This window comes from Heliconius melpomene, chromosome 16 (assembly GCF_056956725.1).
Source record: "Heliconius melpomene rosina isolate 202511_hmr_F chromosome 16, ASM5695672v1, whole genome shotgun sequence".
NCBI classification, from domain to species: Eukaryota; Metazoa; Arthropoda; class Insecta; order Lepidoptera; family Nymphalidae; genus Heliconius; species Heliconius melpomene.
In genome coordinates, this window is record NC_140404.1 from 12,282,216 (window position 1) to 12,309,955 (window position 27,740).

The 27,740-nt window shown below is 35.5% G+C and overlaps 3 protein-coding genes across 3 annotated transcripts; 2 read left to right on the plus strand and 1 right to left on the minus strand.

Annotated features, from left to right (window-relative positions):
* The first annotated feature begins 538 nt into the window (after positions 1–538).
* Positions 539–13,498, plus strand: TTLL15 (tubulin tyrosine ligase-like 15). Its single transcript, XM_085199102.1, has 7 exons — positions 539–678; positions 1,311–2,068; positions 3,691–3,853; positions 6,914–7,000; positions 7,274–7,485; positions 9,658–9,871; positions 11,177–13,498. The coding sequence occupies exons 1-7, from the start codon at positions 646–648 to the stop codon at positions 11,285–11,287; spliced, it is 1,578 nt and encodes a 525-aa protein (XP_085055228.1). The 5' UTR covers positions 539–645; the 3' UTR covers positions 11,288–13,498.
* IntS11 (integrator complex subunit 11) lies at positions 11,281–13,156 on the minus strand. The gene has a single exon (XM_085199100.1). It carries the CDS (start codon positions 13,154–13,156, stop codon positions 11,369–11,371), a length of 1,788 nt encoding a protein of 595 aa, XP_085055226.1. The 3' UTR covers positions 11,281–11,368.
* A 2,355-nt stretch (positions 13,499–15,853) lies between the features above and the next one.
* Gmd (GDP-mannose 4,6 dehydratase) lies at positions 15,854–20,237 on the plus strand. The gene is made up of 5 exons (XM_085199104.1): positions 15,854–16,207; positions 16,366–16,450; positions 16,531–16,640; positions 18,353–18,593; positions 19,359–20,237. The coding sequence occupies exons 1-5, from the start codon at positions 16,139–16,141 to the stop codon at positions 19,937–19,939; spliced, it is 1,086 nt and encodes a 361-aa protein (XP_085055230.1). The 5' UTR covers positions 15,854–16,138; the 3' UTR covers positions 19,940–20,237.
* The last annotated feature ends 7,503 nt before the right edge of the window (positions 20,238–27,740 follow it).

A 27,740-nucleotide genomic window follows, 5' to 3' on the forward strand; every position in this document is an offset into this window, starting at 1 on the left:
AGTGATGCCTGTAAAATAAATATGTTGTTGGATAAGGGGGCGGTTAACGTTTTTAAAATAAACACGATAAAAACACATACCGTCTGTACTCTGTATGTCTCCAACGTACTCGGACAGAGGTTCACTCAATAACAACACTACACACAATTGTTTGTCTGACACAATTCCACTGCTTTTATGGTCCGTTTCACCCAAGTCTACCCACTTTTACACGAATATGCTAACAATATTATATATTAAATAGGTGTTGACCGCCGCACCTATTTCTCTTTTCGCTCCGCAAAGATTGCAAGAGAGAGACAAATGCAATGTTGAACTCTTCTTTATTGATAAGATATTGTATTCAAATAAATTATAACTATAAATATATTGTTTTTGTGTCTTTTTACATTTAATATTAAGAACATTAAATAAAGGTTCTCAATTATATGTAATCCATAGATGTGACCTACTGACGCCGACAGCCAGTTTAGAAAGTGGTCGCTGTCTCACTCTGACACGTGCTAACTGGTAATGCGTGCCGTCTCGCTCTAACACCGCTGCACTCACTCCGGCCGCACACGTGGAGAGCGGTGCGCGTGCGCTACCTTTGATAAAAGTGATGTGCACAATATTTATTTAAAAACTGTTAATAAGTAACAATTGATGAACATGAAGAACGACAAGGACAACAAACATGTGAGTTTGCAATTGTGCACATGTAATAAATGTGTATTATTATTTTTAATTAAATACAGATTTACTCTTCTATTAAATTAGGACCTTATTACAATAAATTTTGAACATAATTGTTTGGGTTGTTTTCAGACTAACAAAACATGTAATATTTACTCATGACTCTAACTTATGTTTATAAATGTTGTCTCATTTTGCTAGTTAATTTACGCGCCTTTTACTTTTTAAGTTTAGATACGTTATTTTAAGTTATCACATACTAACGCGACACCTACTTAATTAACTAAAAATTACTCTAGTTAATACTTATTAAATTAAAATCTTATATATAAGTTGATACCTTAAGGTCGTCGTGGACTCGTGGTGTTATATCTTTATTTCCTCGCTTTGGTGACACTAGGTTCCCTCTGCCTACCGACTACCCTGCAAATGCGGGCGGGATACACCGTGAAGCTGAAAAAATTAAGGTACATACAGGGAGGTATTTCCGCAAAAACTCTCATTCTTTCATTAAATTTATTATAGATGTCTTCTTATAATAAGTATTTTTAATTTACAGACCAATAATACAAAACATATACAAAAGTTTCATTATAAGATTGCGTGTAACACTTACTTATGTTTATTATTTTTAGAACAAACAATTATTAGATAAAAACGATAATACCCAAGATAAAAATATTGGAAAGGACGATATCGTAAAGAAAACTCAATCTATTAGAAATGACGCGAACAAAAATATATTCCTCCTAATTTGTATTATAGGAGTGTCTTTAGCTATTCTGTTAGAAATAATAAATGGACAAAATAAAAAGGAAAACGTCGTCGAAGATTACACACACGAGAGAAAGTATTACTGGGTGTACTCCGCCCACAGCGACGTACAGAATAGAAACGGGCTCCTCAAGCACGTGCACCTCGTGCTGGGTCGGCTGGGGTACGAGCTGAGCACCAACGCCACCCCCTGGACGCTGCTGTGGTCGCACGACTACCCCTTCCGGGCGCTGTACCCTCACCTGCACCAGCTACAGAGCCATCAGAGGGTAAACCACTTCCCGGGCACAGGCTTCATCACGAACAAAGTCGACCTGGCTACTTCGGACTCCAAGTTTATTCCCAAAGCTTTCAAGATACCGGAACACAAGGAAACATTTTTGAAGTACGCGGCGGAAAATGAAAATGCAATGTTTTTACAAAAGCACAATCAACATCGCGGCGTGTATTTGAAGAACGTGACTGCTATTGATCTGTCAAGCGGCGAGAGCTTCGTGCAGGAGTACGTGCAGGACCCCTTCCTGGTGGACGGGTACAGGTTCGATATCGGCGTGTACGTCGCGGTCACCTCCGTCAACCCTCTTAGAGCCTACTGGTTCCGAGGCGACGTACTGTTCAGGTAAACCATACATACTCTTTGTGCCAGAGCGTAGAAATGAAACTATTAATAAACTAGCCCCCCCCCCCCCCCCGCGGCTTCGCCCGCTTGAACTACATGATTATTTATTTAATAAACAGAATTGACTGACAGTCAAATGTATTGATGTCAATGAATAATTTAATTTACTCGTTCAGAAACAGTCTTAAATGTTAAATTATTAATTTGGGTAAGGATTTATAATATTCTTTGTAAAAGAACTATAATAATTGCATATTACAAAAAATACCCAAATCGAATCGAATAATCCAATATCGAAATCGAATCCAAAATAATTAATCGAACATCGAATCGAAAATATTTGATTGCGAACCTCCTCCTTGTTTTGAAAGTCGGTGAAAGATACAGATTTATCACAAACAAATACAGATTTATAATAAGTATAAGTATAGATATGGATTGCTATATATTTGCAGGCAAACTCATGCCTTGAATTCATTCAAATGACTATAACTTTTTTTTACTGAACCGATTCTGACGAAACAAACTTTAGATGTTAAGCTGGGTTATAAGAAAGAAATTGGTTAAGTTTAACGTAAATCGGTTCAGTATTTTTAGAAATTAGCATAACCATACACACAGACAGACAGATAAGAAATTAAAAAAATATATTTTTGCTTTCTATTATTCTTTTTAAGTGCCCCTCTATCCATTTCAGAAAAAAATACTAAATGTATAGACAAAATATTTTTACTGTTTTATTATATATAGAGATAATAATGAATTTCATCGAGTGGGGATCAAGCCCACAGCCTGTCGAGCACACCCTCGTGCCGACGGCCTCAACTGCTATGTTATGAAACACTTAATATATAAATATTATCTCCGATATAAAATATGCTTTAAAGAGGTACCTAGGCACAGTTTAACTGCAATCTTATCTGATAACGATTACTTGGAATGTTACTGCACTAGCACGGGGACCGAAGCTCTATGACGTTTTTGACATTCCTACTATATTTTATACTTGATCTGAGGCAAAATAAACAGAAAACTGAAGTAAAAAGTGAAAAAAGTATACGTGGACCTTCTTATTTCACGAAAGTAACGCGCCTTTTGCGTTTAGTTTTACTTATCATAATGTTTAAATAACAAGTTGAAAATAAAATATTTTTTCAATACGAAGTTTAATTTCAATCGCTGGGAACCTAGAGTTAATGTTTAATCTCCCACCCTCAGCTAAGTGTTTTGAGACATTGCGAATTGAGCGGCGGAACTCAACGCTGCACTTTGTCTTGCTACCGGAGCGAGGAAAAGAAAATATCAAATGATTCCTTCCGGGGGAAGGAATCGAATTCATAATTATTATTGTTATTATTTATGTAACTTTTTAATTGTATTTTTTATCATGTGTTATCTGTAATTTTTTTTTTTAATGTGGAAACTTAATTGGATTGTGTGCTATTTTTTTAAACCTGTAATGTTTGTGAATTTTATATTTCTGTATGTTTCCCTAAAAATAAATAAATAAATAAATAAATAAAAAAATAAATAAATAAATAAATAACCGTCACATTGACAGTGACGTCACAAAGCGTCGCGTCTTATAAATTGTGAGGTTGTGTATATTTGTGACATTCCAGGTACTGCCCCGAGAAGTACTATCCGTTCGACCCGTCGGTGCTGGACAAGTACGTGGTGGGCGACGACTACCGGCCCACGTGGCGGGTGCCGGCGTTGGCGCGCGTGCACGGCGACCTCGGCTTCGGCATGAAGGACACCTTCGACCACTACGCTACCTCCAAGGTACACCTTGTTCACGTCAGTTTTTTGCGATCGTTGTGACTTCGATCTCCAGTTGAAGAAAAGTTACAATTTATAATTTATCTTTATTTTTTCGCTTTGTCAAGACGAAATGTGGCGTGACCAAACATCTGCTAAAATGCGAAACAGAAAATATTTGAAGATGAAATATTAAGTGTAACGAGTAATTAATTAATAATTAATAAAAACCATAACCTATATATATAAAATCGAAAGGTCACTCACTCATCATGAAATCACAGTAACTACAAGTGCTAGGAATCTCAAATTTTGCATAGGAATTACTTATAGGACGTAGGTGCTCGCTAAGACGGGACTTTGCTATATTCGACCTCTAAGGGGTTGTTTTTGGGGTTGAAAGGTTGTATGAAACTTCGTTACTACAAATGCTAGGAGTCTCAAATTTTACATGGACGTCACTTATAGGACGTAGGTACTCATGGAGACTGAAAATAATAATATCGTAGTTCACGCAGGCGAAGCCGCGGGCGGGCCGCTAGTTAATATATAAAATCATAGTCATATCTTTCATATAATTTCTCATAATAGCGTCCGTTTTATTGGCACACATTGAATATAGGCAGCAAAGTGCGTCAATCAATGTACGTGGAGGGCTCAGAGGGCATAGTTGAGCCCGTTTTGTTTAGCGGGGCTGTAATGAGCAACGAGAGGCGCATTGACTGGCACTTGCCATGTAAGTCCGTCCACTAGACGATGACTAACACGACACCACGCTAGGCTGTAAAGGGGTACCATAAGGCCCCCCGCAAACATCGCGTTCCGCTGAATGTTGGCGGCGAAAGTCTGAAGTGAGAGTGATCAACGATAGTTTAGAGCTCAATGTGTGAAAAAATATTACCTGGGCACTGTTAAGGGAGAGACTCCTTTAGAGATCAACGAAAGCTTTTTGGAATTAATTTAAATCATACAAAACTTTGTTCTTATAATACCAAAATTACTAACTATATGAGAGAAAGTGCCGGCGAGCGGTGCCTGTGGCTGAGTAAGTGGGATTTATTACTGTGTTCATACGAAAGGGTAAACGGGTCCACATGCGTCCACAGCGCGTCTCTCGTCTCGAGGGAGTCGTCACATACCTACTTATACGCTTTATTTATACTGCGGCATGAAATGTCACACAAATGTCAGGACATTCATTTTTAATATAATGTATTAACACTGTAGGTATTCTATTTTGATGCAAGTAGGCCGCCCGCCGCCCGCCGCCCGCGCGCCCGCTCTGGTTGCGCCGCCCGGCGTGCCGCGCGCCTTCTCTGGCGGCGCCGCGCTTAGCGCTCACGCTAATATGTCGATCACCCCGCGACACGACGCAATGGGATTAACGAATTAACCCTTGCTATATCGATTGTCATCCACTCGCGCCGGTGGAGGACCTCCCTGCCTACCTGTACGTTATATACTAGCGGCCCGCCTGCGGCTTCGCCCGCTTGTACTACATACGAGTTTATATTACCTTATTCAAAAAAAATTAAAATTTAAAATATTCTTTATTCAAATAGGCAATTATTACAAGCACTTTTGAATCGTCGAATGAACATATGAACAAAAAGCTACCACCGGCTCGGAAGACAGTTCTGCTGAGAAGAGCCGGCAAGAAACTCAACAGTTGCTCTTTTCAAAGTCAATGGTATATTTTACTATTACATTAGCTGGCAGCTATCCTACATTACATTCAATAGACATTAATTCCATACATGTTTATCCTTCAAATATTCTTGTACAGTGTAATAAGCTTTACTTGTTAGAACTTTTTTTACAAATACTTTAAATTTTGGAAGTGGTAAATTAAGAATACACTGCGGAATTTTATTATATACACGTATACTCAGACCCATAAAGGATTTATTAACTTTTTGGAGGCGAAAACTTGGTGTAACAAGCTTATCTTTATTTGTCGTTCCTATCGTATGACTGTCACTATTTTTGCTATGACAATGTATATTTTGTCGGACAAAGAGAATGTTATAATATAGAAATTGGGAAGCAACTGTAATAATACCTGCATCTTTGAAAACATCTCGCAGATTGTTATTGTTGTTACTTTATTACGTATAATCTTCTTATATATCTTTTTTACTACGTACTCTGTTATACTCTGGTACTCTGAGAATATGCAGACACTGCGTGGCTGCCTGTGGGAGCTCTAATGTCTGGACTGTCGAATAAGGATGTATAAGGATTTTTGATTGTTTTGTATTGAAAAAACCGGACAAGCGCGAGTGGGACTCACCCATCGAGGGTTCCTTACAAAAATTGGAGGTCTCGAGCTTTTTCTGAAATTCAGGATCAGCTTAGCCAGAGCCATTTCATCTGATACCTTACTTGAACTAGCGGCTTTAATGCCAAATTTTGTCCACATTTTAAGGATATTACTTTTTAGGATTTAACTACAAATGTATAGTTTTCAGATTTTTTCCTGAACAAGTACCACCTATAAACCTGCCACTGACAGACACACAGACGGATAACCACAGACTGAAAAATCTTATAAGGGTTCCTTTTTTCTTTAAAAATTACGGAACCATAAATACGAGCAATGTTGATATTCACATTTATAATAACGTACTTTGAGCTAATTATTTATTACAGCTAAATACCTTACCATACCGTGTTGCCCGATTGTAAAGCTTAACAAGATTGCCAGATATATTTATGAATGTTTAAAATCGTATAACGCATAAAAATGAAAGTAATTTCATTCAGTATCTCATCAAACAAGGAATAATTACGTTAGGTTACGTTAGGTTACTTTAGGTAATCTCCATTTGCATAGATAATTGTCAGTAAAAATGAAAGACGACGTCGTAGCGTTCTTTGTGACTCATCATAATATTTAAGCTCTCAGGTCGATCTTTCACTAGACCTAAGGCTTTCAGACTATCTAATGTGAAATACCTCAGTGGGCAGATGCTACAATACGGCCGGCGCCCGCCTATTGAGACGCATTCCATTCAAGATATCTCTCCTAATGTAACCGAGGCATTCTTGAAGGCATACTCAGTATATGTTGTGTTGGCGTAGGGCGGGAACACGACGCGCATGTGGGAGGAGGTGCAAGAGGCCATCACGGAGGTGTTGCTGGCGAAGGAGCATCACATCGTCGAGGCGGTAAATACAAAAAAATACATTAAGTACCAAGTTTCTAAATTGCCGGTAATTTTAGTTTACAGATCAGTGATTGATAATGTCACATATGAGTATACCTACCTTTTATAGAATTTTAAAGTCGATTGGAATTCGTAATGTTATTAGTTCTAGAGATAATAAATAAGTAAGTAATTGGCAAAAATTGCTTGCAAACGTCATTCTCATTTAACTTTAGTTTCGAATTCGTGTATCAATATTCAGTACATGTGGTTTGCATGTATCTAATGTTTCCAGTTGAAGAGCTACCCGTCGCAGGACAATTTCTTCGAGCTGATGCGCTTCGACCTGGTGGTGGACGCGGCGCTGCGCGTGCGGCTGCTGGAGGCCAACATGTCACCCAACCTCAGCGCCGCGCACTTCGCGCCGAACCGCCTCCTCTACGAGCAGGTGCTCTACAACCTGCTCTCGCTGACAGGGCTGGCCGCGGCGCGCCACCTGGACGCCAGGTCAGACCTGGACCCTCTAACCCTAATTTAGATCAGTGTGAGGGCTGCTCAAAAGCGATTCAGGTTACTGTGTATGTTACATTTTTGGCACTCATCTAAGGTAAGTACTTATAATTTAATTACACAAATCTTTAGGAAAAATAGACCCATTTTAGAATATATTGAATTTTTGAAAAATAATGTGATAGGTAAAAACGAAAAATATTTATTTAAGAAATTTTAATATGGGGCTCGCTCTGTCGGGGGATCGGGCGAAGTGGGTGATCCACTATGGTATTTAAAATATGTTATTTCATATTTAAAATTAAAGATTCTTTTTTATTTTATTGTGATGTAGTTCGTATGTACATATTAGAGAGAGAGGTTCCAAGAAAAAATAAAAGAAACCGCAAATAAAGTCTTGGGTGAAAAATTTACCATATGTCGATCCCCTGAGATTTACAAATTACCATACACAAGCTTACAAGGAAGATCCACTATTTCCAAGGGTGTCATGAAGATCATGGTGAACAGCTATCATTAGATGAGAACACTGAGAAGATAACGTCTACTGTACTTAGCGAGTCGCGGCTTTGAAATGGCACCCAAAGTGGTTTGTAACAGGCATTTGAATCCGCAGAACGTCAAAACATTAAACAAAAATTCAATAGAGAAATTGAAATGGCTTGTCAAGATTGGTTCCTTGTGATTGAATTTAGTACCATAGATGCGAAGAATGGTGCCACGAAAATGTGCCGATATAGGAGATAGAAAAGGCCCGAAAAAGGTGTGATTTGTGTGATATTTAAAATAATTATAATGTTACAAATAAAAATATTTAGAATTTATTTTATGTTCGATCCTATTCGCCCCGCAAAATGGGACGAATCGGATATCTAGCGGGTTTTTTGTTAATTATTCGGAGAATTTATGCATCATTTAAGTTTTGTTATGTTTTTTACGTACGTACGTAGCTGGCTTGCTTATGATTACTATTTAGCCAATAAAAAAATCATTTAGTGTGGTTTAGTATGATTTTCATGTCCTTAAAAAAAAAGTGACCCGATTCGCCGCGGTCTACCACAGAAAACTGTGCATTTATTAAACCTAGCATATTCTCGCTTTCATTCTTCATGAATATATTAGTAGATATATTGACTAAGCCCACCAATGCGTCGCTGAGTCAGCTCACACTAGGGGGGCGCGCTGGCGACATCTTGTATCGCGTTAAATGTTTACGACGTCCGCGTCAGCTAGTTTTCTTAACTTCTAAGTATGTTATAGAAATCTCTTATAATCTCTGCCTAAAAAAACTTAATTTTACAATTTTTTGTAATATGTTGATGCAAATTATTTACTACTTCATAATCAAAAATGTATTTTACAATTTGGCTTAAGTTTTGGAATTTTTCAGTTTCCCATTGTTCCCAGTTCCCGCGCACAGCACACTCCACAGGCAGAGGAAATCTTATGTTGAGATACTCCTTTCCCCACGCACCGCCCACTTACATAGGAACATTTAGACATTATTTAGTGTATAAAACCCTTCAAATACACAATTATTTCTTTACTAACCAGGATTAATTTCGTATTATAATAACATTATCAGCTTAAAGATAATACCTATACAATAAAACCCGGTCAAGCACGAATCGGACACGAGTACGAAAGGTACCATAGAATTATATGTAAACCATACTATCACTATTTATTCTATTCTGTTTTTTGTTATTATAACGGCAACAGAAATACATCATCTCTAGAAAAGTCTAACTACCACAGTTCATGAGGTACAGCCTGGTGACGACGCGCAGCGAAGTCTTAGTCTTATATATATTTGTTCATTATTATATAGGCATCATTAGCAATGTCAATCTAAGCACAATGTACTTAGATATAGATCGTTACGCGGCTTACTTTTGCCTCCGTGGTTAAATGAAGATAACCAAGTCGAGAGTTGTTCTATTTCTTATTGCATCACTTTTATGTTGGAACCTATAAGCAATATGTTATTCTCATTTGTAAATCATATATGGACAAATATATTTAGTCTTCTTCTTTCTTCTAATCTTACTGTAACATATTCAGGTTTTAGGATAAATGGACCATACGACACATAAAGATTTTTATAATTCAAGTTTCACTAGTAGTTTCTGAGATTACCATGTCCCACCATATTTTTTTGTCTCGCAGTGACGAGGCGGCCCGCAGCATGGTGTCCGCGCAGAGCAACATCGCGGTGTACAGCGCGGAGTGCGCGCGCGCGTGCGACTGCGCGAGGCACGCGGCGTGCGCGCTGTGCGCCGGCGCGCGGTGCGGGGGCGCGCGGCTGCGGGACGCGCTGCTGGCCGCGCACGCCGAGCACCTGCGGCGCGGGGACTTCCGGCGGCTGTTCCCGCCCGCCATGGTACACTACCTACATATATCACTCATAAATTGACACCTGTATCACATCACATCATCGATCGCAGTATTCTGAGAAATACGCGGGAGTGTAAAAAACATTTCTCATTTTAAATGGCTTTGGGAAGCTAAGTTGTTAAACTAAATATTTGAAACTACATGGTGCCGACACACAGGTGCCGTTTCGAATATTTAGCTTAATAACTTAACTTAGCTTCACGCTGTTTCACGCTGTTTCACGCTGTATCCCTACGGGTGTTGTAGTAACAGACACCATCCCTGGGAACTGTCTGTCTGTCGCAAGTAACTTGAAGCATGCCGCATATGGTGCAAAGTAGTAATCTATATATACTTATATAAAAGGACATGTTCCCACTGACCGAGGTAGGACGTACGCACAGCCTATAATCCACTAAGGGATTTTAAAAAATTTTAACCCTAAAGGGATGAAATAGGGGTTGAACGTTTGTATGGAAAAAAATTTAAATCGGCACCAATTTTTATAAAATTTTAAATTCGCCTGAGATCCCATCGCTTAAATCTGCATGGATCCGTTTTTTTAATTAAACTAATATTAATGAATAACACCACCAATACCAGAGCGAAGAAATGGAAATGTAAACATAAATAAATATTTCACTTCCTCAAGTGGGGATCGAACCCACAACCGTCACGTTACAGTCACACCCTTGTGCCTCTGGGCCACGACAGCCTCATTTCCTTTCCTAATTTAATATATAATTCATTAAAAAAACACATGAGTGCAAATTATTAACATTAAGTGACCTGTTTAAAGCAGGCAACCCTGGACTTCCGGCAGACTGAGAGCTGGCAACCATTAATTTTCCAATTCCTTATGCGATTTTCTTTCAAATTATGTGCGATTCATATAAAAAATATGAGTGCAATTTTCTCCAAAAACGAGTTACGAAAAAATGTAATTTAAGGTGATAGGATTCTTCTAGGCAGCCCATGTGTAATCTGTTCTACTAATCATGTATTATTCATTAATATAAGTTTAATTAAGAAAACAGATCCCTGCAGGTTTAAGCGGTGGGATCTCGACCTACACGACACATCTGTAGTCGGTCTTATTTAGGAATTAGGTTATCAACATTGATATGCCTCTAGCCTCTACTCTGTGCTCTATTTCCACCATCGTAACGAACATCTCCATCATGGAGCACAAGCAGCTACTAACAAAAGTTAACAAATTAAATTTATTTTAAGGAATGCATTTAAAAAGTTCTATATTATGTAATAATATGTATTTTTATTTCTGTACATTGTATTTTTAATTTATTTCCAGAAACCAAATGAGATAGATGAAGAAAAACTAAAGAACTTAAATCAAATGAACAAACTTCTATACTTATGGTACCAGGGCAAGTGCAATAATGATGTCACATGGTGTGCATAGACAAAATATATTTTATTATTATTAATTAGGTATTTATAACAAATAAAAGATTTTTTACAATTATGGCTTTTTCATCTATCATTATTGTACCATCGATTGTAACAAGCCCAGTATGTAACTGCCCAGATCCTCATCTTGATTAGTCCAAGAGACATAAATGCTCTTAGTGTTATCATCATCCCCTTCCACTTTGATGAGGACGGACTCGACAGATATATTTCCATCAGATATTGTGATGGACCATCCTTGGAGTTTCTCAGCCAGTAAAGTTTTGAGCTTCTCAGCAGTCTTAGAAGCAGGCCCGGGGTCATCAAAACGAACTGTGCTTGTAAACCTTATGACATGTCTGTTTATGCCTATCTCATCACAAATCTCGTCTATATCTAAGAATGACAGCCTGTTATCTTTGACACAAAGGACACCATGAACAACCCTTCTTCTTTTCGGGTCAGGTGGCTGAGCATTATATCTAACAGCTTCTGCTTTTAATAATCGCAGAGAAACATCAATAGGTATCTTAGTAGGAGTATTGATAATGGCCGTCTCTCCATTGGCTGGCATGTAACAGTTAATTTTAAATTCTTTCTCAATTTTATCTTTCAAAAATTCCATTTTTTGTGCCTCTCCATGAACTAATAAAACATTCTTTGGTTCACAGTATTGAATTAATTGCATGATACCCTTTGCATCAGCATGAGCTGAAAAAGACATATATTCAACAGCCATTTTAACTTCCACAACTTGTCTGTTTTCAAACTCAATTTTTTTGGCACCATTTAAGATTTTGTGTCCAACTGTGCCCTGCACACAAAATCCTGGCATGATCAACATGTTCTGCTCATAGGGTGCCCATTTTTTAAATATATTCAGAGACAAGCCCGCATGCAGCATGCCTGGTGTAGCAAACACCACCATAGCACCGGGGTTATCAATGTATGATTTATCAAACGGTTTGATGTGTTTAAAATCAAACATATTTCTTTGGACAAAAGTCTTTCGTATTTTCTGATTGGTCCATGTTATAAACATTTTGTAATAGTTGTTGGCTTTTTCTGTCAAACCTAATGCAAAGTAAACTGGATATTTCAAATTCATTCTTTCCCAATAAGTTTCTAATAAAATACAGAGTTCTTGGGCTCGGCCCAAAGCAAACACAGGAATTAACACTTTCCCACCTTTTTCAACACATTCATGAACTTTTTTAAGAAAATCTCTCTCACGACATCTCTTAGAATCTCTAATTGTAGTTGCGTATGTTGACTCTGAAATTAAAAGATCTGGGCGACACTTATCAATCCAAGCTGCTCCCAAGTGTCTATCAGGAGTCATGTTGTAGTCTCCGGTGTAAACAACAGACTGGCTACCGACCCTGATCCAAAACATGGCAGCACCGAGCACATGCCCTGCGTAATATGCTTTTATTTCCAATTCGTTGTCTACCATCACAGACTGATGTAATGTAACAGCTGTTACTTTTTTGATGCAATCTTTTATCATTTGGGAAGTAAAGAAGTTAGATTCCCCTTTTCTCTCCACGGCAACTTTTCTCATGTCCTCTAACAAAATAGGTGCAATCGCTTTTGTAGGATGGGTCATATATATTGGTCCTGTATAACCTACCATTTCCGACATATATGGTAATGCGCCGCAATGATCCAGATGAAAATGAGAAATTATTACACAGTCGATCTGGCTTGTTATCGGACCTTCAGGAACGATGTAAGAGAAATCTGGAAATCGCCTCTCGTCATTATAACCCATGTGCATTCCGCAATCCAACATTATATTTTTCCCTCCCATTGATAACAAAATACAACTTCGACCTACATCCTGGCCCGCTCCTAAAGGAGTTATTTTAATATCCGGCATGATGAAATAGCTTATTGTATATTATAGTATACTTTTTTACTCTTATTTGCATAGACGCGCACTAAACAATAAAATATATACATCAAATCATGTAATTTCTGTCATTATACTCAATCTTGTAATTTAAAAGTAACTTTTAATACTATTCAACTTTGAGACTAAGTAAATAAAATAATATTGTTTTACATTTACACATATAAAACGTATATCAATTACTTTATATTACAATAACCTTACAAAACTGTGAAATAAAAATCCCTATTCTATCATTCTATGTGACATTTATATTTTTTTATGGAAAATCACGTTGACAGTGTTGCTAGTTTTCACAAAATAACAAAATATATAATACAGTACCGTATCCATACCTATATTATATATCCGAAAGTAACTCTGTCTGTCTGTCTTTTAAGCAATCAGGGCCCAACCGCTAATTCAATTGTGATTAAATACTCATATAGAGATACTTGAGAGTTTTGGGATGAACATAGGTTACTTTTTTTTTCTTACATTTGTAATATTGTCAATATATAGTAATATATTAAAATACTTATTTATTTGACATGCAATTTCTTCCGCTATGTTAATAATAACAACTAAACAACGGCTTGCAAAGTTTGTTGTTTTAAGAAAACGTCACCCAAAATGAGCTTGCTTAACGCATGCGAGTACATGGCGCGCGCCGACTCAACCTTATGAGACACATAAAAATGTTTTACAAAAATATTGTTCCTTAAATATTTTCATGGGAAATTATAATTTACTGTATAACATTCAAATAAATAATTAAGGAGATGGCACGGACTCGGAATGACCTAGCCTTCGGGTGGCATAGTATGAATGATGTTTTGTAAATTTTCATATATTTTCGAAGTAATGTTAATTTTTATGTAATTATTGTTTGTTCATTTTAATTACTCAGATATTTTTTCTAATAATAAATCTTCACTTATTATTCTTTTTAAGGTTATTTTAATCATTTAGGCTTATATTTTCTTACTAATTCTATTGAAAACTGAAAATAATTTCATAAATATATTTAATAAATATTCGTATAAGTAGTTCAAGCGGGCGTAGCCGCGTCCGGGTCCGCTAGTGTTTTTATTAAGGAATGTTTGCATTCTGTGAAGTAAGTAACAATACTTCACAGAATGCAAACTAATATTGCAATAAGTAATTTTTATAAAAACACAATTATATACGTATTTGAACACGACAAAACCATTTATTAGCGGTTCAGATTTTATCCCTTAGTATCTGTGTTAATTAATGTGCAGGCCTTAATTCGTAATTTTCTTCGTAAGTGGTCTGTGCAGCGCGCTGTGTTAGCCTGTCCAAGCACGTACAATAAGATTGTCAATAAAACACGTATTGTCAATAATATTGTGATGCACGTATTGTCAATAATAACAGATGGAGGATTAAGAAAAATACGATTTTTATAGATAAGTTTATATTTGTAATATTTTAAATGAAAGTACAAATTAAATCTAGAACTAAACTATATCTAAGACTACTGCTTTCAATGTTACATAAACAGTAATCTATTTAAACCTAAATTAATCTAACTTAACCTACGACTTAATTACTCCACGATGGAATAATAAGTGTGGGAAAAGAAGAAATTCCTTTCCCACCGGCGCTGTTCACCCGATCTCTCGCTTGTCAGCATTTTGTGGAGCTCAGCCTATAACATGTGTGCGGCCGGTTGTCAATATTATTGTAGATTTCTAGAAATTCTGTTTTTGCCACGACAATGTTGAGGGGGGGGGGGGGGGGGTTCATTAGCAATAATATTGTCGTGTGCCTAAAATATTCCATGCGCCCGGAATATTTTAGTTGAATAAAGGACTTCAATGCAGGCGGACGCTTTTGCTTTTTATTAAGGATGGACGATTCTACGGAAAAGCAATATTTAATAATTTATTAAAACATGAGAATCTTACTAAGAGCTATGTAATACATCTATTGAAGCATATTGAGATAAAGTGAAGAAAAATAGGGCGTTATAGAAGCTGTCCGATATTTACAAAAAAAAATAATATTAAAATCATCCTCATTTAGTAAAATTACGCTGCACGCCGCACGCAACAGAGGGAACCTAAGTATTTAATTAATTACCATATTGAAGGGACTAATATTCTTCACCGTGGTATTAAGCAGTGGTTCATTGGAAACAATACCTTTGCCATTTTCCCCAGTTTCCACTGAATTCTGGAGGCATTTCGTGTTGAGTCGCGAAACTCAACGCTGCGCTTTGCCTCAACACCAGAGCGAAGAAATATTAAATATTTTATTTCCTCGAGCGGGAATCGAACCCACAACCTGTCGCGTTTACAGCAACACTTTGAAATGAACTCTCTTGAACTCTGTTTTTATAATATTAAAATGATTAAACTTGTGATTTTGAATGATTTTGCGTCATCCAGTCTTAGAAAAAAAAAAAATATTGCTTGTTTCTTCTAAGTAAGCGAATTGCAATAACTAAAGCAATGGTTTTCTGTTCATTTTAGATTTAATATGTCCGCACACAAATAAAGCTACTGACTACTGAGCGACTGCGTCAGATTTTACGACGAAATATTGTCAATAATATTGTGTAGTATGCGGGGCCATACATTGGACAATATTATTGCCAATATGATATTGACAATAATATTGTGTGTGTGTGTGTGTGTAGCTAGCCTTATAACTTATAAGAATTAGATAGGTACTGCTGATTTTGACATATGACTACTTACACTTTTGTTTACGATAATATTAACCAATTTAAGTAATCAAAAAAGGAATATAGTAAATAAAAACTTTTGTGGTTTATATAAGCCACAAAAAAATGATTTAACTTGCAATTTTATTTAATTATTTTCGACTATGAGCCGGACCATGTCTGATAAGATTTAGGAACGTTTTACGTTATCACAAGTCGCCGGCCGCGGAGTGTAGACGTGTTTAAATTACTGTTTAAACAAAAGACACCTCAAAATGTCCGGTGAACCGTCTAGTAATAGCGTAAAAAGGAAAGTGGCATTAATTACTGGTATAACTGGTCAGGTATGCTTTATTATAACTTAACATTTTACAGAAACATTTTATTTCCTGTAAGGTACATTTATTTATTATAACATTTTTTTTTATTATTTTGATTTGTAAGTATTAATTGAGTAAGGTGAGATGAGCTAATATGTAAATGAATACACCATTTATTATAGGATGGATCTTATCTCGCAGAGTTCCTTATTGAAAAAGGATATGAAGTACATGGAATTCTTCGTCGTTCATCCTCTTTTAACACTGGTAAAATACCAATTTAATAAATATATATTTCATTGAATTATATTTTAAGTAAAAGTATTTTACTATGTCATCTTCAACAGGTAGAATTCAACACTTATATGAGCAGCCGGCATGTCACACCGGGGGACAGATGCATTTACACTATGGAGACTTGACTGATACAACATGTCTCATAAACATTATCACTAAGGTACTTAAAATATTATACATACAGTATTTTTCTACCAAAATATGAAAAACTATTTGAAAAATCATCTTACTCAGAAAATAATTTCTTAATTTCAAGCTTTAAAAATTCTTAATTTTATTTACAAATTAAAATAACATAATTTAAACTATATAAAATTAATGTTAAAAGGTGTATGTTAAAAAAACAGTAATAATTGTATCAAAATTGGTGATGTTCATAATTTTAATACCAGGAATAGGCTTAACCTTAGAGCTCCTGTAGCTCACTTACATCAAATCTGTAATTCTTTTATGGGACAATGTATACACTTTTACAAAAGGATCCCAGAAAACATCAGAGAACTTTCTATATCATGATTTAAAAAATTGGGAAAAAAGTCCTGTTGAGTTCCTTGTGCCAGTTCTTCTCAGGTCTGAGGTATTAACTTTTGTGAACTGGTGGTAAATTATTTGACATTCAAAAAATTAGGCATGTAACTTCTTATTTTGAATAAAATTATTTGAATTTGAAATTTGAATTAATTAATAATATTTTATATTAATAATTAAAATAATAATAGAGAAGCTTAACATTAACAAATAGATTAAATTACAAGAACTTATTCATTTATTTGTTGTTACAAATAGTAATATTTATACTTGAAGCTTATCATAGACATTAAAATTATGTTAAACATGAAATGAGAGTGTACATTAAATTGTAGGGCTTGACACCAACACCACTATTCTCGTTCTCTCGTTTGAATGTGAGGTTTGTGGATACAAGTTGTTTTGTCAAAGCAACACGAGTGCTCTATACAAGTCATACGATTTGGAATGTGTCTGTTTGTTTTGTTGTTACGTATTCGTGGCGAAGTCGTGACTCGTGCCTCTGCACGGTCGTGCATGGTGCGTAGGTGTGTACGTATGTAGGTGTGTATAGTTTATAACTCAATTCTGGTTCGATGGATCATGCGTTTATTACTGTACTGTATATTTTACTTAAAACTCCATTGAAATTCAAATTTCTATACTCAAAATTTCCGAAATGCTGATAACGTGCCTGTAAATTATGTTTCCCTGAATCGATGATAAATATTATCAAGTTAAATTTGTTGATCTAATCTAGATGTAAATTGTAATTCTCTAATAGTAGAGATACGAGAGATTACTGTACGTGTACATACAGACCTACAGACCTACCTATATACATACGTAGTATGTGTATCGTTGTAGTTAGCGAGTTGTAGTTAGTTCTTTTATGTAAAGTATGTTATGCAAGTATGCAATGTTTCTAGAATGAGTAGAATATATTGTCTTAATTTAGGTTCTGTGCTTTTAGAGCTAAAAATGGAATGTTTGCCAAGGCCTTATAATGATAAAACCCGACCATTTTAAATATACTTATTCAAAATACTTTTTAGAAAACATATATAAATTTGCAAGTGCGGATTTGAACCCGCGCCGAACGTTTGAACAGAATGTCATTTGACTGGGTTCATAAGGTATTCTTCGGTGATTATTATTTAAATAAAACCACAATAACAAGGCTCGCGGCTTCAATCTTCATTACAAATTTTCAACCCCCATTTCACCTCTTCAGGATTAAAATTTTTCAAAATCCCTTAGTGGGTGTCCACATTAAGAAAAAAACATTCCGCATCCGCTCAAATTTGATGTTTCTACGCACAGCGGTTACGGCTCAGCCAGTGGCGTGTTTTTGTGGTTGCGCAGGTGAGGCCGGACGAGATCTACAACCTGGGCGCGCAGTCGCACGTGAAGGTATCCTTCGAACTGGCGGAGTACACGGCGCAGGTGGACGCGCTGGGCACGCTGCGCCTGCTGGAGGCCGTGCGCGCCGCAGGACTGGGGCGCCGCGCGCGCGTGTACCAGGCCTCCACCTCCGAGCTGTACGGCAAGGTGGCTGAGGTGCCGCAGAACGAGAACACGCCCTTCTACCCGAGGTCGCCCTACGGTACGGTGTCATTTAATTAATAGCCTTCTAGTATAAGCTTTATTAATATTTATTTTATATTGGTTATGATTTTTCTTACTTTAAAACTTAATTCTCAATCATTTTATAATATTTTTAAGCAACGTCGAAAGGAAGAAGTTCAGGAGCTTTTTGTTCGATGCAGTAATTGCAATTTCATGCAATAATTATTTTATTTCAGTTGGCACAATAGTTTTTGTTATATGTTTTTTTGGTCGATGTAATTTTTTATTTATTTGGTCGATGTAATTTTTAAGATACTTTGTTTTAGGGCCTTTTTACATGTTTTTAATTAGGAACTAAAAAGCAGCCGCCTAGCGTAACAGCCAGTGCGAACGGGGCGCTAACGCCGGTTTCGCCTCATCCACTGTCATCAATCTGTGCCTCTCACGACAGCCTTTCGGATTTATATATGTTGCATTCCTTGAATCAAAGTTATAACTCCATGTCTAGTACAGTCTATTTGTGGACCTGTCATGCCACTCGTTCGGCAGTGGCCACGTTGTCCAACATTGGTTGCATAAAAATGTAAACAAGTCCATAATTCATTCATCCGCTTCCTTCTCATACACCTAACTGTAACTCGGTTATTCATAGCTCCAATCATTATATCATTTTTATACATTATTAAACATGACCCTCATTTACACTTCAAGTATTTTGAACCGAGTTCATATTTTCGAATATGTTCGCGCGTTTATATGACTGCAACAAATGTAATGTGTTTTACTGTGTTTAACGTTTCAGCTTGCGCGAAGCTGTACGGCTACTGGATCGTAGTGAACTACCGCGAAGCGTACGGCATGTTCGCGTGCAACGGGGTGCTGTTCAACCACGAGAGTCCGCGCCGCGGCGAGAACTTCGTGACGCGCAAGATCACGCGGGGCGTCGCCAAGATACACCTCGGCCTCATGTCGCACCTCGAGCTCGGCAACCTGGACAGCAAGCGTGACTGGGGCCACGCGCGCGACTACGTGGAGGCCATGTGGCTCATGCTGCAGCAGGACGCACCAGAGGACTTCGTGGTAGCCACGGGCGAGGCGCACAGCGTGCGCGAGTTCGTGGAGCGCGCCTTCGCGCACGTTGGGCGTGCACTGGCGTGGCGCGGCGCCGGCGACGCTGAGACGGGCCACGACGCGGCCACGGGCGCGCTGCTCGTGCGCGTCAACCCCAAGTACTACCGGCCCACGGAGGTGGCGCTGTTGCTGGGCGACGCCAGCCGGGCGCGCGCGCGCCTTGGTTGGGCGCCGCGCGTCACCTTCGACCAGCTCGTGCGCGACATGGTGGACGCCGACCTCGCGCTCATGGCCGCCAACCCGCAGGCCTAGACCGCTGTGCATTATATATATATATTTATGAAAACAATGACTTGATGGATTTATTTACCTCTTTGTGCACACTAATCTCTCTGGTCACTAATCTTACATTACAAGTTTGTAAGAGTAGTCGTGATATTTTTGTTACAGTTTTCAGGATATTTTGAAAATTTTGCGATCGTTTGCTTTATAGGTCTCTTGCGTTTCCAAAATTAGAATTATTCGTATTCAATAAAACAGACAGAGATATTATTTATATAATTTAGGGTATGGATCGACCACAACCAAAATAAAGCAATTAATATAATCATTTCATTATTTTATTAATTAATAAATGTCGTGTTAAGACCCAGTGCGGTATGCACATTTTTTAAAGTTAAATGTTTCCAATAATCTTACATTAATAAGGTCAAATTTACTGTTTACATACTATGAAAACAATCGAGTAATAAGTCACAAATATTGATAGTTTTTTTGAATAAGTGTACTTATATTAAAGACTCGCGGCTTCGCCCGCATACCACCTTTAATACTGTTATGCTGCAATTGCCAAGAGTGAAGATATTAATAAATTCAATCATGAACACTACGTGGCTGTATGACAGGACGTCATCGGCGGCGGTGGGAGGGAGGGGGGAAATCCTTAATGATGAAATAATTTAATACTTTTCAATTATTTTTTTGTAATAAAATGCCTTATTGTTACTTATTTATAAGATATAGATATGTATATCGGGTCGCGGTCTTTTTTTAGATCTAATAAAATTGAATATGTTTGTCATACAACGTACTGACATACAATTAACTAAGTATGTGTGCGGCGCACTCGTTTAAAGCAATTTGATGGCGTTTATTGTCATTGTCCTTATCATTAGTATAGATAAGAGCTAAATAAGTTAAAATGTTTTATTACAGATTTAGCAAAACATATTGTCAGGCAATTATTTATTCACAGTGGGCCTTAGCAAGGCCAAGTTGGACTCAAAAAGAGGAGTCGTCCATCAACAGAGCGAGACAGTACTTCACGCCAAAACCCTTTTTTTTCGGTCTTGAGGTTAATGCTGATAGCCCTAATAACGATAAATTTAGACAAATTTTTATTTTCATAATGTGGACACCCACATTCCCGTTTCCCAAATTTCCCGTTTCTACGCACAGCGGTTACGGTTTACCTATTTGAATAATAGTATTTGTTTAAGCTACACCACTAACTTGATGAATAGCACCATTTTATTTTTGAGAAGAAAAATCAATACAATGCCCATATTATGTTTTGTTATGTGTATCAGTTAATGATATCCCCAATGTAAAACACACGCTCTGATTATTCATTCGCTGTAAAAAAGAAAATAATTATAATATTGCTTCTATTTTGATGCAAGGGAACTAAAATATTGTAATTTTAGTAAAATCAAAGAGGAAAACCAAAACAATCTGAAATAAGCTAAAAAATAATACAAAGAGTTCAATTTACCAGTAACGCTACTAAAACAATAACGATTTTAATAACCAATCAAGAATAACAAAGGCAGTAAGGCACCAACGACAAAAGTGTGTGGCAATTGGCGCCAATTAAAAATATTTTCGTAAAACTAAAATTTGTCTGCCGTTAAATGATTACCGTTTATACGCATTATAGTATCATCATCTTATCGAGCTCAATAAAAGACACGACAGTCGACGCGCTGAAGATCATTAATGAGAGCGAGACGTCAAAAGTTGACACGCCCTGCGCGCGCGCGTAGTGAGGTCCGTGCGGTGACGCAGTGACGCTATGGGCGCCTCATTAGGACATAAGTCGTCATAACTAATCTTAAGGCATTAAACCGAATAAATGAAAAATTACAAAGGGAGTTACATAAGCATAAGGATATATTCCGATGACGCCGCACTTGCACCTCGCGGAATCGAACAATAGTGTTTTAGTATTTTGATGATTTAACTGTTTTGAATTATATAAAATTTTAATAAAGATTCTCTGTCTTCAACTTGCTTTAAAACAGAAAGGTTGTTTAAAAAATTAAATAAATAATTTTTAAAAAGCCTTTTTCTCGCCTGAGTAGTTTAAACTAGGGTTGAAACAATTTTATTAAGAATTTTAACCAAATCAAATATTGTAAAAAATCGTGCGTAACCCCTAAACAGTGTACTCTATTTATTTAATTATAATTATTCTATCTCAATAGAGACAATATCCAGAGACTATAGAGTTCTACAGATGTCGCCACTCGCCACTTGTTTGACATTTGTGCGACGTAGTGACGTAGTGACGTAGTGACGCAGTGACGCAGTGACGTATGACGTAGTGTCGTGGGTAAATAAAAGACCAACAGTGCGAGGCTTTATTTCTACAAAGTGTACAATATTATAAACACATTGTACATTATTGAGTATAATTGAAGTATGCTTTAAAAATACTTTTACATTTTAAAACTAAATAAATTCATAGTAATTTTTACTATTATATCAAGACAAATGCTGAATACTCTTCTTCTGTATATTGCCCGCTGAAGCTGATTATTATTGTAACAACAATGATTTCCAGGGATGAAGCCTAAATAATAGGAAAAAAAGAAATATTTCATATATTCTAAAACTTGTCATTTCGAATAAACGATATAAGAATATATATATATATATACCTAGTTTCATAAAGCTATACATGTTTAAGTCATACTGATAAGAATTCAGGCATTCTTGGTAATTACATTAATATGCTTCTAATGGACTAACTTCAATGTAAAATAAATTTTAATTTTTTTGATAGTATATGAATAACAGACAAACAAAAATACTTTTACCTTACAGGAAACATTCAATTATTTAGCATTTAAATGATTTTAAATACCTGGATAATGTCCCATCATGCTGAGAATGCTGTACTTCTAATAAATATGTCCTCATCAGTGAATACCTTAAAAAAGTGGACAAAATTATTATGATTTTCATCATAAGTACACATTGTTAATTTTACTTACCTTAAAATATATATTTTTGAAAACAATGATTACTAACTGTACTCTATATCTATACAATTACAATAAAATAATAAATATATTATATAATACTAGTAGCACATACCGTTTATGTTGTCTTCAGTAAGTCATGTGTTAGTTACTATAGAATATTTTGACAATGCACTAACTACATTAAACTGTGTGCTTCACTTCAAAAATTTTTGGTGTAATAGAATGAGAATGCATTTAACTAAATAAATCTTGTTTAACTTTCTTTCTACTTGTTTAACTTTCGCTTTAAAATGATTTATATATATGTCGAAGCATCAAAAGGGGCTTCAAAGCGGTTTTGGCTATCACTATTAATTTGTGGGCGTTGTAGCAACAGAGATGTTTAAATAAAAGTCACACGTATATTCTACAATGTCTTATTACTCGTTTACATAACAGTTTTACAATAAATCACAAAAGATTAACAAAATCACAATAGATTAGGAGCCAATACGTTAATTGGTGAACATTTCACGCCATAGCTGTCAACCAATGACATCCGCTATTATTCGTGGCTACACCTACTACCCTTTTCGGGTTTCGCTTCGCTCCATTTGCTCCATTTTAAATATTCTTTTAATATAATCCATTACATAAATCAATTAAAATCGAAATATAATAATTGCGAAATTATAATTAAAACTAATACATAGCAGCGCGCCGTCATATATATATATATATACTATTTATTAACTCATATACTAAAGTAATGGTCGAATGAAACACCTGTGTTAGAAGTAGCTGTCAAGTATCAACTTCAAATATATTGCGTGATATATATACATATAATCTCCGATGCGCCATCTTGTATTTAAAAACTGAACTGCTTGCAATATAGCGGTTGCAAATTTATACTTCAAAGGATACTAAGAACTTCCATATTTTGCTAATAGATTGAAGGGAATCAAATAATACAAACTATTTAATCTTATAATATATAAAAAAAAGTATGAAATGTAATTATTACAAAAATATAAATTAAAATTAAATAAAGAATCTATTTTTTTATTTTATTATAATTATTCAACTAGTTCTATAATTGAAAATTCATAAATATATTGTTTTTTTTTTGTAATAATATATTATTTAGACGACGAAGTTGTACATTATATAGAAGTATTACAATGAATTGATTTTTTTTTGTCTGTCTCTTTCTCTTTCTCTTTCTCTGTTTTGGTTCTTGGTTTTGGTTTCTGTTTCTTGGTTTTGGTTTCTGTTTCTTGGTTTTGGTTTCTGTTTAGGTTTAGTTTTAGGTTTAGCTTTAGGTTTAGGTTTAGGTTTAGGTTTAGGTTTAGGTTTAGGTTTAGGTTTAGGTTTAGGGTTAGGGTTAGGTTTAGGTTTAGGTTTAGGTTTAGGTTTAGGTTTAGGTTTAGGTTTAGGTTTAGGGTTAGGTTTAGGTTTAGGTTTAGGTTTAGGTTTAGGTTTAGGTTTAGGTTTAGGTTTAGGTTTAGGTTTAGGTTTAGGTTAAGGTTAAGGTAAGGTTAGGTTAGGTTAGGTTAGGTTAGGTTAGGTTAGGTTAGGTTAGGTTAGGTTTTTTTTTTTTTTTTTTTGGGTGTTGAAGCCCTAGACTTAAATTTAAAATTACAAATATCCAGTCAACTCTCACGACCGCAGTCCTCGCTAATGGATACGGGCGGCCGGGGTCGATCGAGTTGACCTGATGGACTTAGGGAACTTTTAATAACTTTTACTATTTATATATTACTTTATCTTAGGACTTCAAAATAAGCTTGAGACGCAATTGTTTAATATTACATATAACAAAAATTGAGACACTTCTTATACAAAGAAAAATTTGTTATACATACATTTTACGTTATAGCTAATACATAAACTCTTTAATATAACATTAAATATTATGACACTTCTTATTCAAATTCAATATACACATATCTTTTTTATATTGCTTATTTTACATAACTATTCTCTAACTTAAAATAATTTAGGTGCTACTAGTAGTTGAAATATATACTTTTCTTTTTTCCCTTCTTTTTCTTTTTATTAATATATATTTTTGTATTATATTTTTTATATATTTTTTATATATTTTGATATATTTTTTTATATTTTTATTATGTATTTTTATATATTTTTTATATTCTTTTTTATATATTCTTTTTTTATATATATTTTTTTTAAATTTACATTTCTTTTGATACACTTTAATTTCTTAAATCTAAACTATATAATGATATGAAGAACTATGAGCTATAACCTTAAGACTAAACACAATTATAGAAACATAAATTAAAAACTAAACATATTCATAGAAACAACTTTTACAACTAAACAAATCAGTAAAAGCCATAAATTTAATATTATACATTTTTATAAAAACATATAAAACTATACATATTTATAGAGACAAATTTAATACTAAGTAATTTTTATAGGAACTCAAATTAAAACCTAAACATATTTAAAGAAACATCAATTTAATACTAAATATATTTATAAAATACAGATTTAATATTATATATATTTATAAAAACATTTTAATAACATTATATTATGAGACACGGTTTCATCTAGTTTTAAGTAACAATTGTGTATAAATTTACTAACTAAAATTATAACAAATATTAATTTTTTTTTTTGCGAATGTATATACAAATAAAAGGCGCTTTCGATGTTCAATAGGAACCATAATCAATTTTATTTTTAACTTGATTTTGCATGTAAATAACTGTTAGGCAAGAGTAAGACATAGCGGAGTGTTCGGAATTTAAATTGCTGTTGGTTTTACTATTAAATTTTACGCAATTGTAACACTTAGGGGTGGTTTTATTAGCAAGATTGGGACAAACTGAATGTTGATGACTCACATCTGCGCAGTGAGAACAAGGCCTGCAGTCGGACACACAGTTTTTACTGATGTGTCCAAACTGCAGACACTTGTAACACTGCATGAAAGGTGAGAAGTCACCAACATAGACCTGCTGGTGGTCTATATTAAGTCGGCCCAGTCGGTTAGCTTCCCGCCACACGGCTGGGCTTACGATAAAAACGGCATTAAATAAATTTACATTACGATTATTATTACGTTTAAACCTAAGTTTAAAGTCATTCTCTTCATTTACTAGTGCTTTAATTGATGAATTTTGTTGTATTACTATTGTTGCCAAATCATCAAGGGAAACATCGGTAGATATTCCCTTTAGAATAAGCATAGGTCGAAGCTTCTTGGCGGGTTCCGCGGTAACTATTTCAGACTGTTTCAAATGCTCAAGTGTTTCATTGCAATGCAATTCGTTAAGAAATTCCACCCTTAATTTATTATTTTTAATGGTTTGAACTCTAGTAGGTGCGTAAGATTTATTGCGGAATGTTATGCTATTTTTAAATTTCTTAATTGTATCCTGTCTGTTGTTAGTCTGTTCTTTAGGTGTAATAACTAGTGCGGGCTTGTAACTAGGTTTTGGGGGCTTCACTAAGGGTGGCTGGGATTTTTCTGTGTCTATTTCGGGATGTGTGGGGGATGTATGAACTGCACTTAGCGATTGCAGCTCTGATTTGTATTTCGATAGCTCCTCCCTAACTGCTGCCACGATATCCTCTCTCAGTGTGCTATCAACCACTGGGGGTGCTATTGGGGGTGTGGGGGGTGTAGCTGTTGGAGCTGTGACCGCAGGTGTCGGGTTCGAATCCCCTGGTTCCATCACAGCCTCCATATAAATGTCTGTGGCTAGTCTAATCTCCTGAGCGGCTTGTACTATAAATTTTTTATTTTCAGAGGTAACACTTTTGTGTTCCTCTATTGCAAACATTATGGACTGAGTAAGTTTGTGGATGACAGCGTACATTGAGTGGATATCCTTCGCATCCACAGCGACAGCAGGGAGGGGCCTCGCGACTCTCGAAGCCTTCGACCTAGACTTATTTTTAGCTTTAGGTGGAGTTTTGGGGGGTTCTATGTCGAGGAGGTCAAGTTCCCCGTCTAGAGACATTTCTAATAACTGAGCGACTGAATCTGGAGTGCTGCACCTGCTCTCTGTGACCTCAGCAACTCCAGAGCCTGGGTTTTTAGTTTTATTTTCCCTCTGGCTACTTGTCCCGGCCTCCGAGGAAGGCTGGGTCGAGGTCTTTTTATTGTTACTTGGCGGCGTTGAAAACATACGCTTGTAATCCATTTTTAATTCAAGAATAAGAGCAGTAAAAAATAAAAAATAAAAAATAAAAATTTTAAATTAAATTTAAAAATAAAATTAAGCTTAAAAGAGTTAAAATTTAAAACTAGTTAATTATATTTACATTAGGATACAGCGAGAGCCAAGATAACATAATTTTTAACTAAATCTGCAATATAAAGATTTGCAAAAAAAAAAAAAAATTTAAATAATAATAATAATAATAATAATTAAAACTAAAATTAACACTAAAATTATATATAATACAGTCTCTAGGTAAAACATCTCGAAAGGGCGCTTGATTTGAGCTATTGCATGCTATTTTAACATTAAAATAAGAATAAATCAACTATTGTATGAAGAACGATTTACGTAATAATATTCGAAAATTCACTTTTTTGTTTTACATCGGATTGAAGTACAGTTTTTTCTAAAATGTTAAGTAGGTCTAAAAAATGATGTTGGGAAAGTTTCGGTAATGTAACTGGTATACAAGTACTTATTTTAGGGTATCTAAGATTAACTATTAAAATTTTACACAATTGCACTATGGAGTCAGTTAGTATATTCTTAATATCTTTTCTATTTATAGTCCGAAAATTATGAAACTTTGCACAGATGTTCTCTATTATATTGTCTTTGAAGTAAAATTATAAAAATATGGGGTTGTCGATTTAA

Coding starts and splice junctions, on each gene's coding strand:
- TTLL15 (XM_085199102.1), top strand. CDS start 646: ATGAACATGAAGAACGACAAGGACAACAAACAT. Junction 7,001..7,273: donor AGCATCACATCGTCGAGGCG/GTAAATACAAAA, acceptor TAATGTTTCCAG/TTGAAGAGCTACCCGTCGCA. Junction 9,872..11,176: donor GGCTGTTCCCGCCCGCCATG/GTACACTACCTA, acceptor ATTTATTTCCAG/AAACCAAATGAGATAGATGA.
- IntS11 (XM_085199100.1), bottom strand. CDS start 13,156: ATGCCGGATATTAAAATAACTCCTTTAGGAGCGGGCCAGGATGTAGGT.
- Gmd (XM_085199104.1), top strand. CDS start 16,139: ATGTCCGGTGAACCGTCTAGTAATAGCGTAAAAAGGAAAGTGGCATTA. Junction 16,641..18,352: donor TCATAAACATTATCACTAAG/GTACTTAAAATA, acceptor GTGGTTGCGCAG/GTGAGGCCGGACGAGATCTA. Junction 18,594..19,358: donor CTACCCGAGGTCGCCCTACG/GTACGGTGTCAT, acceptor TTAACGTTTCAG/CTTGCGCGAAGCTGTACGGC.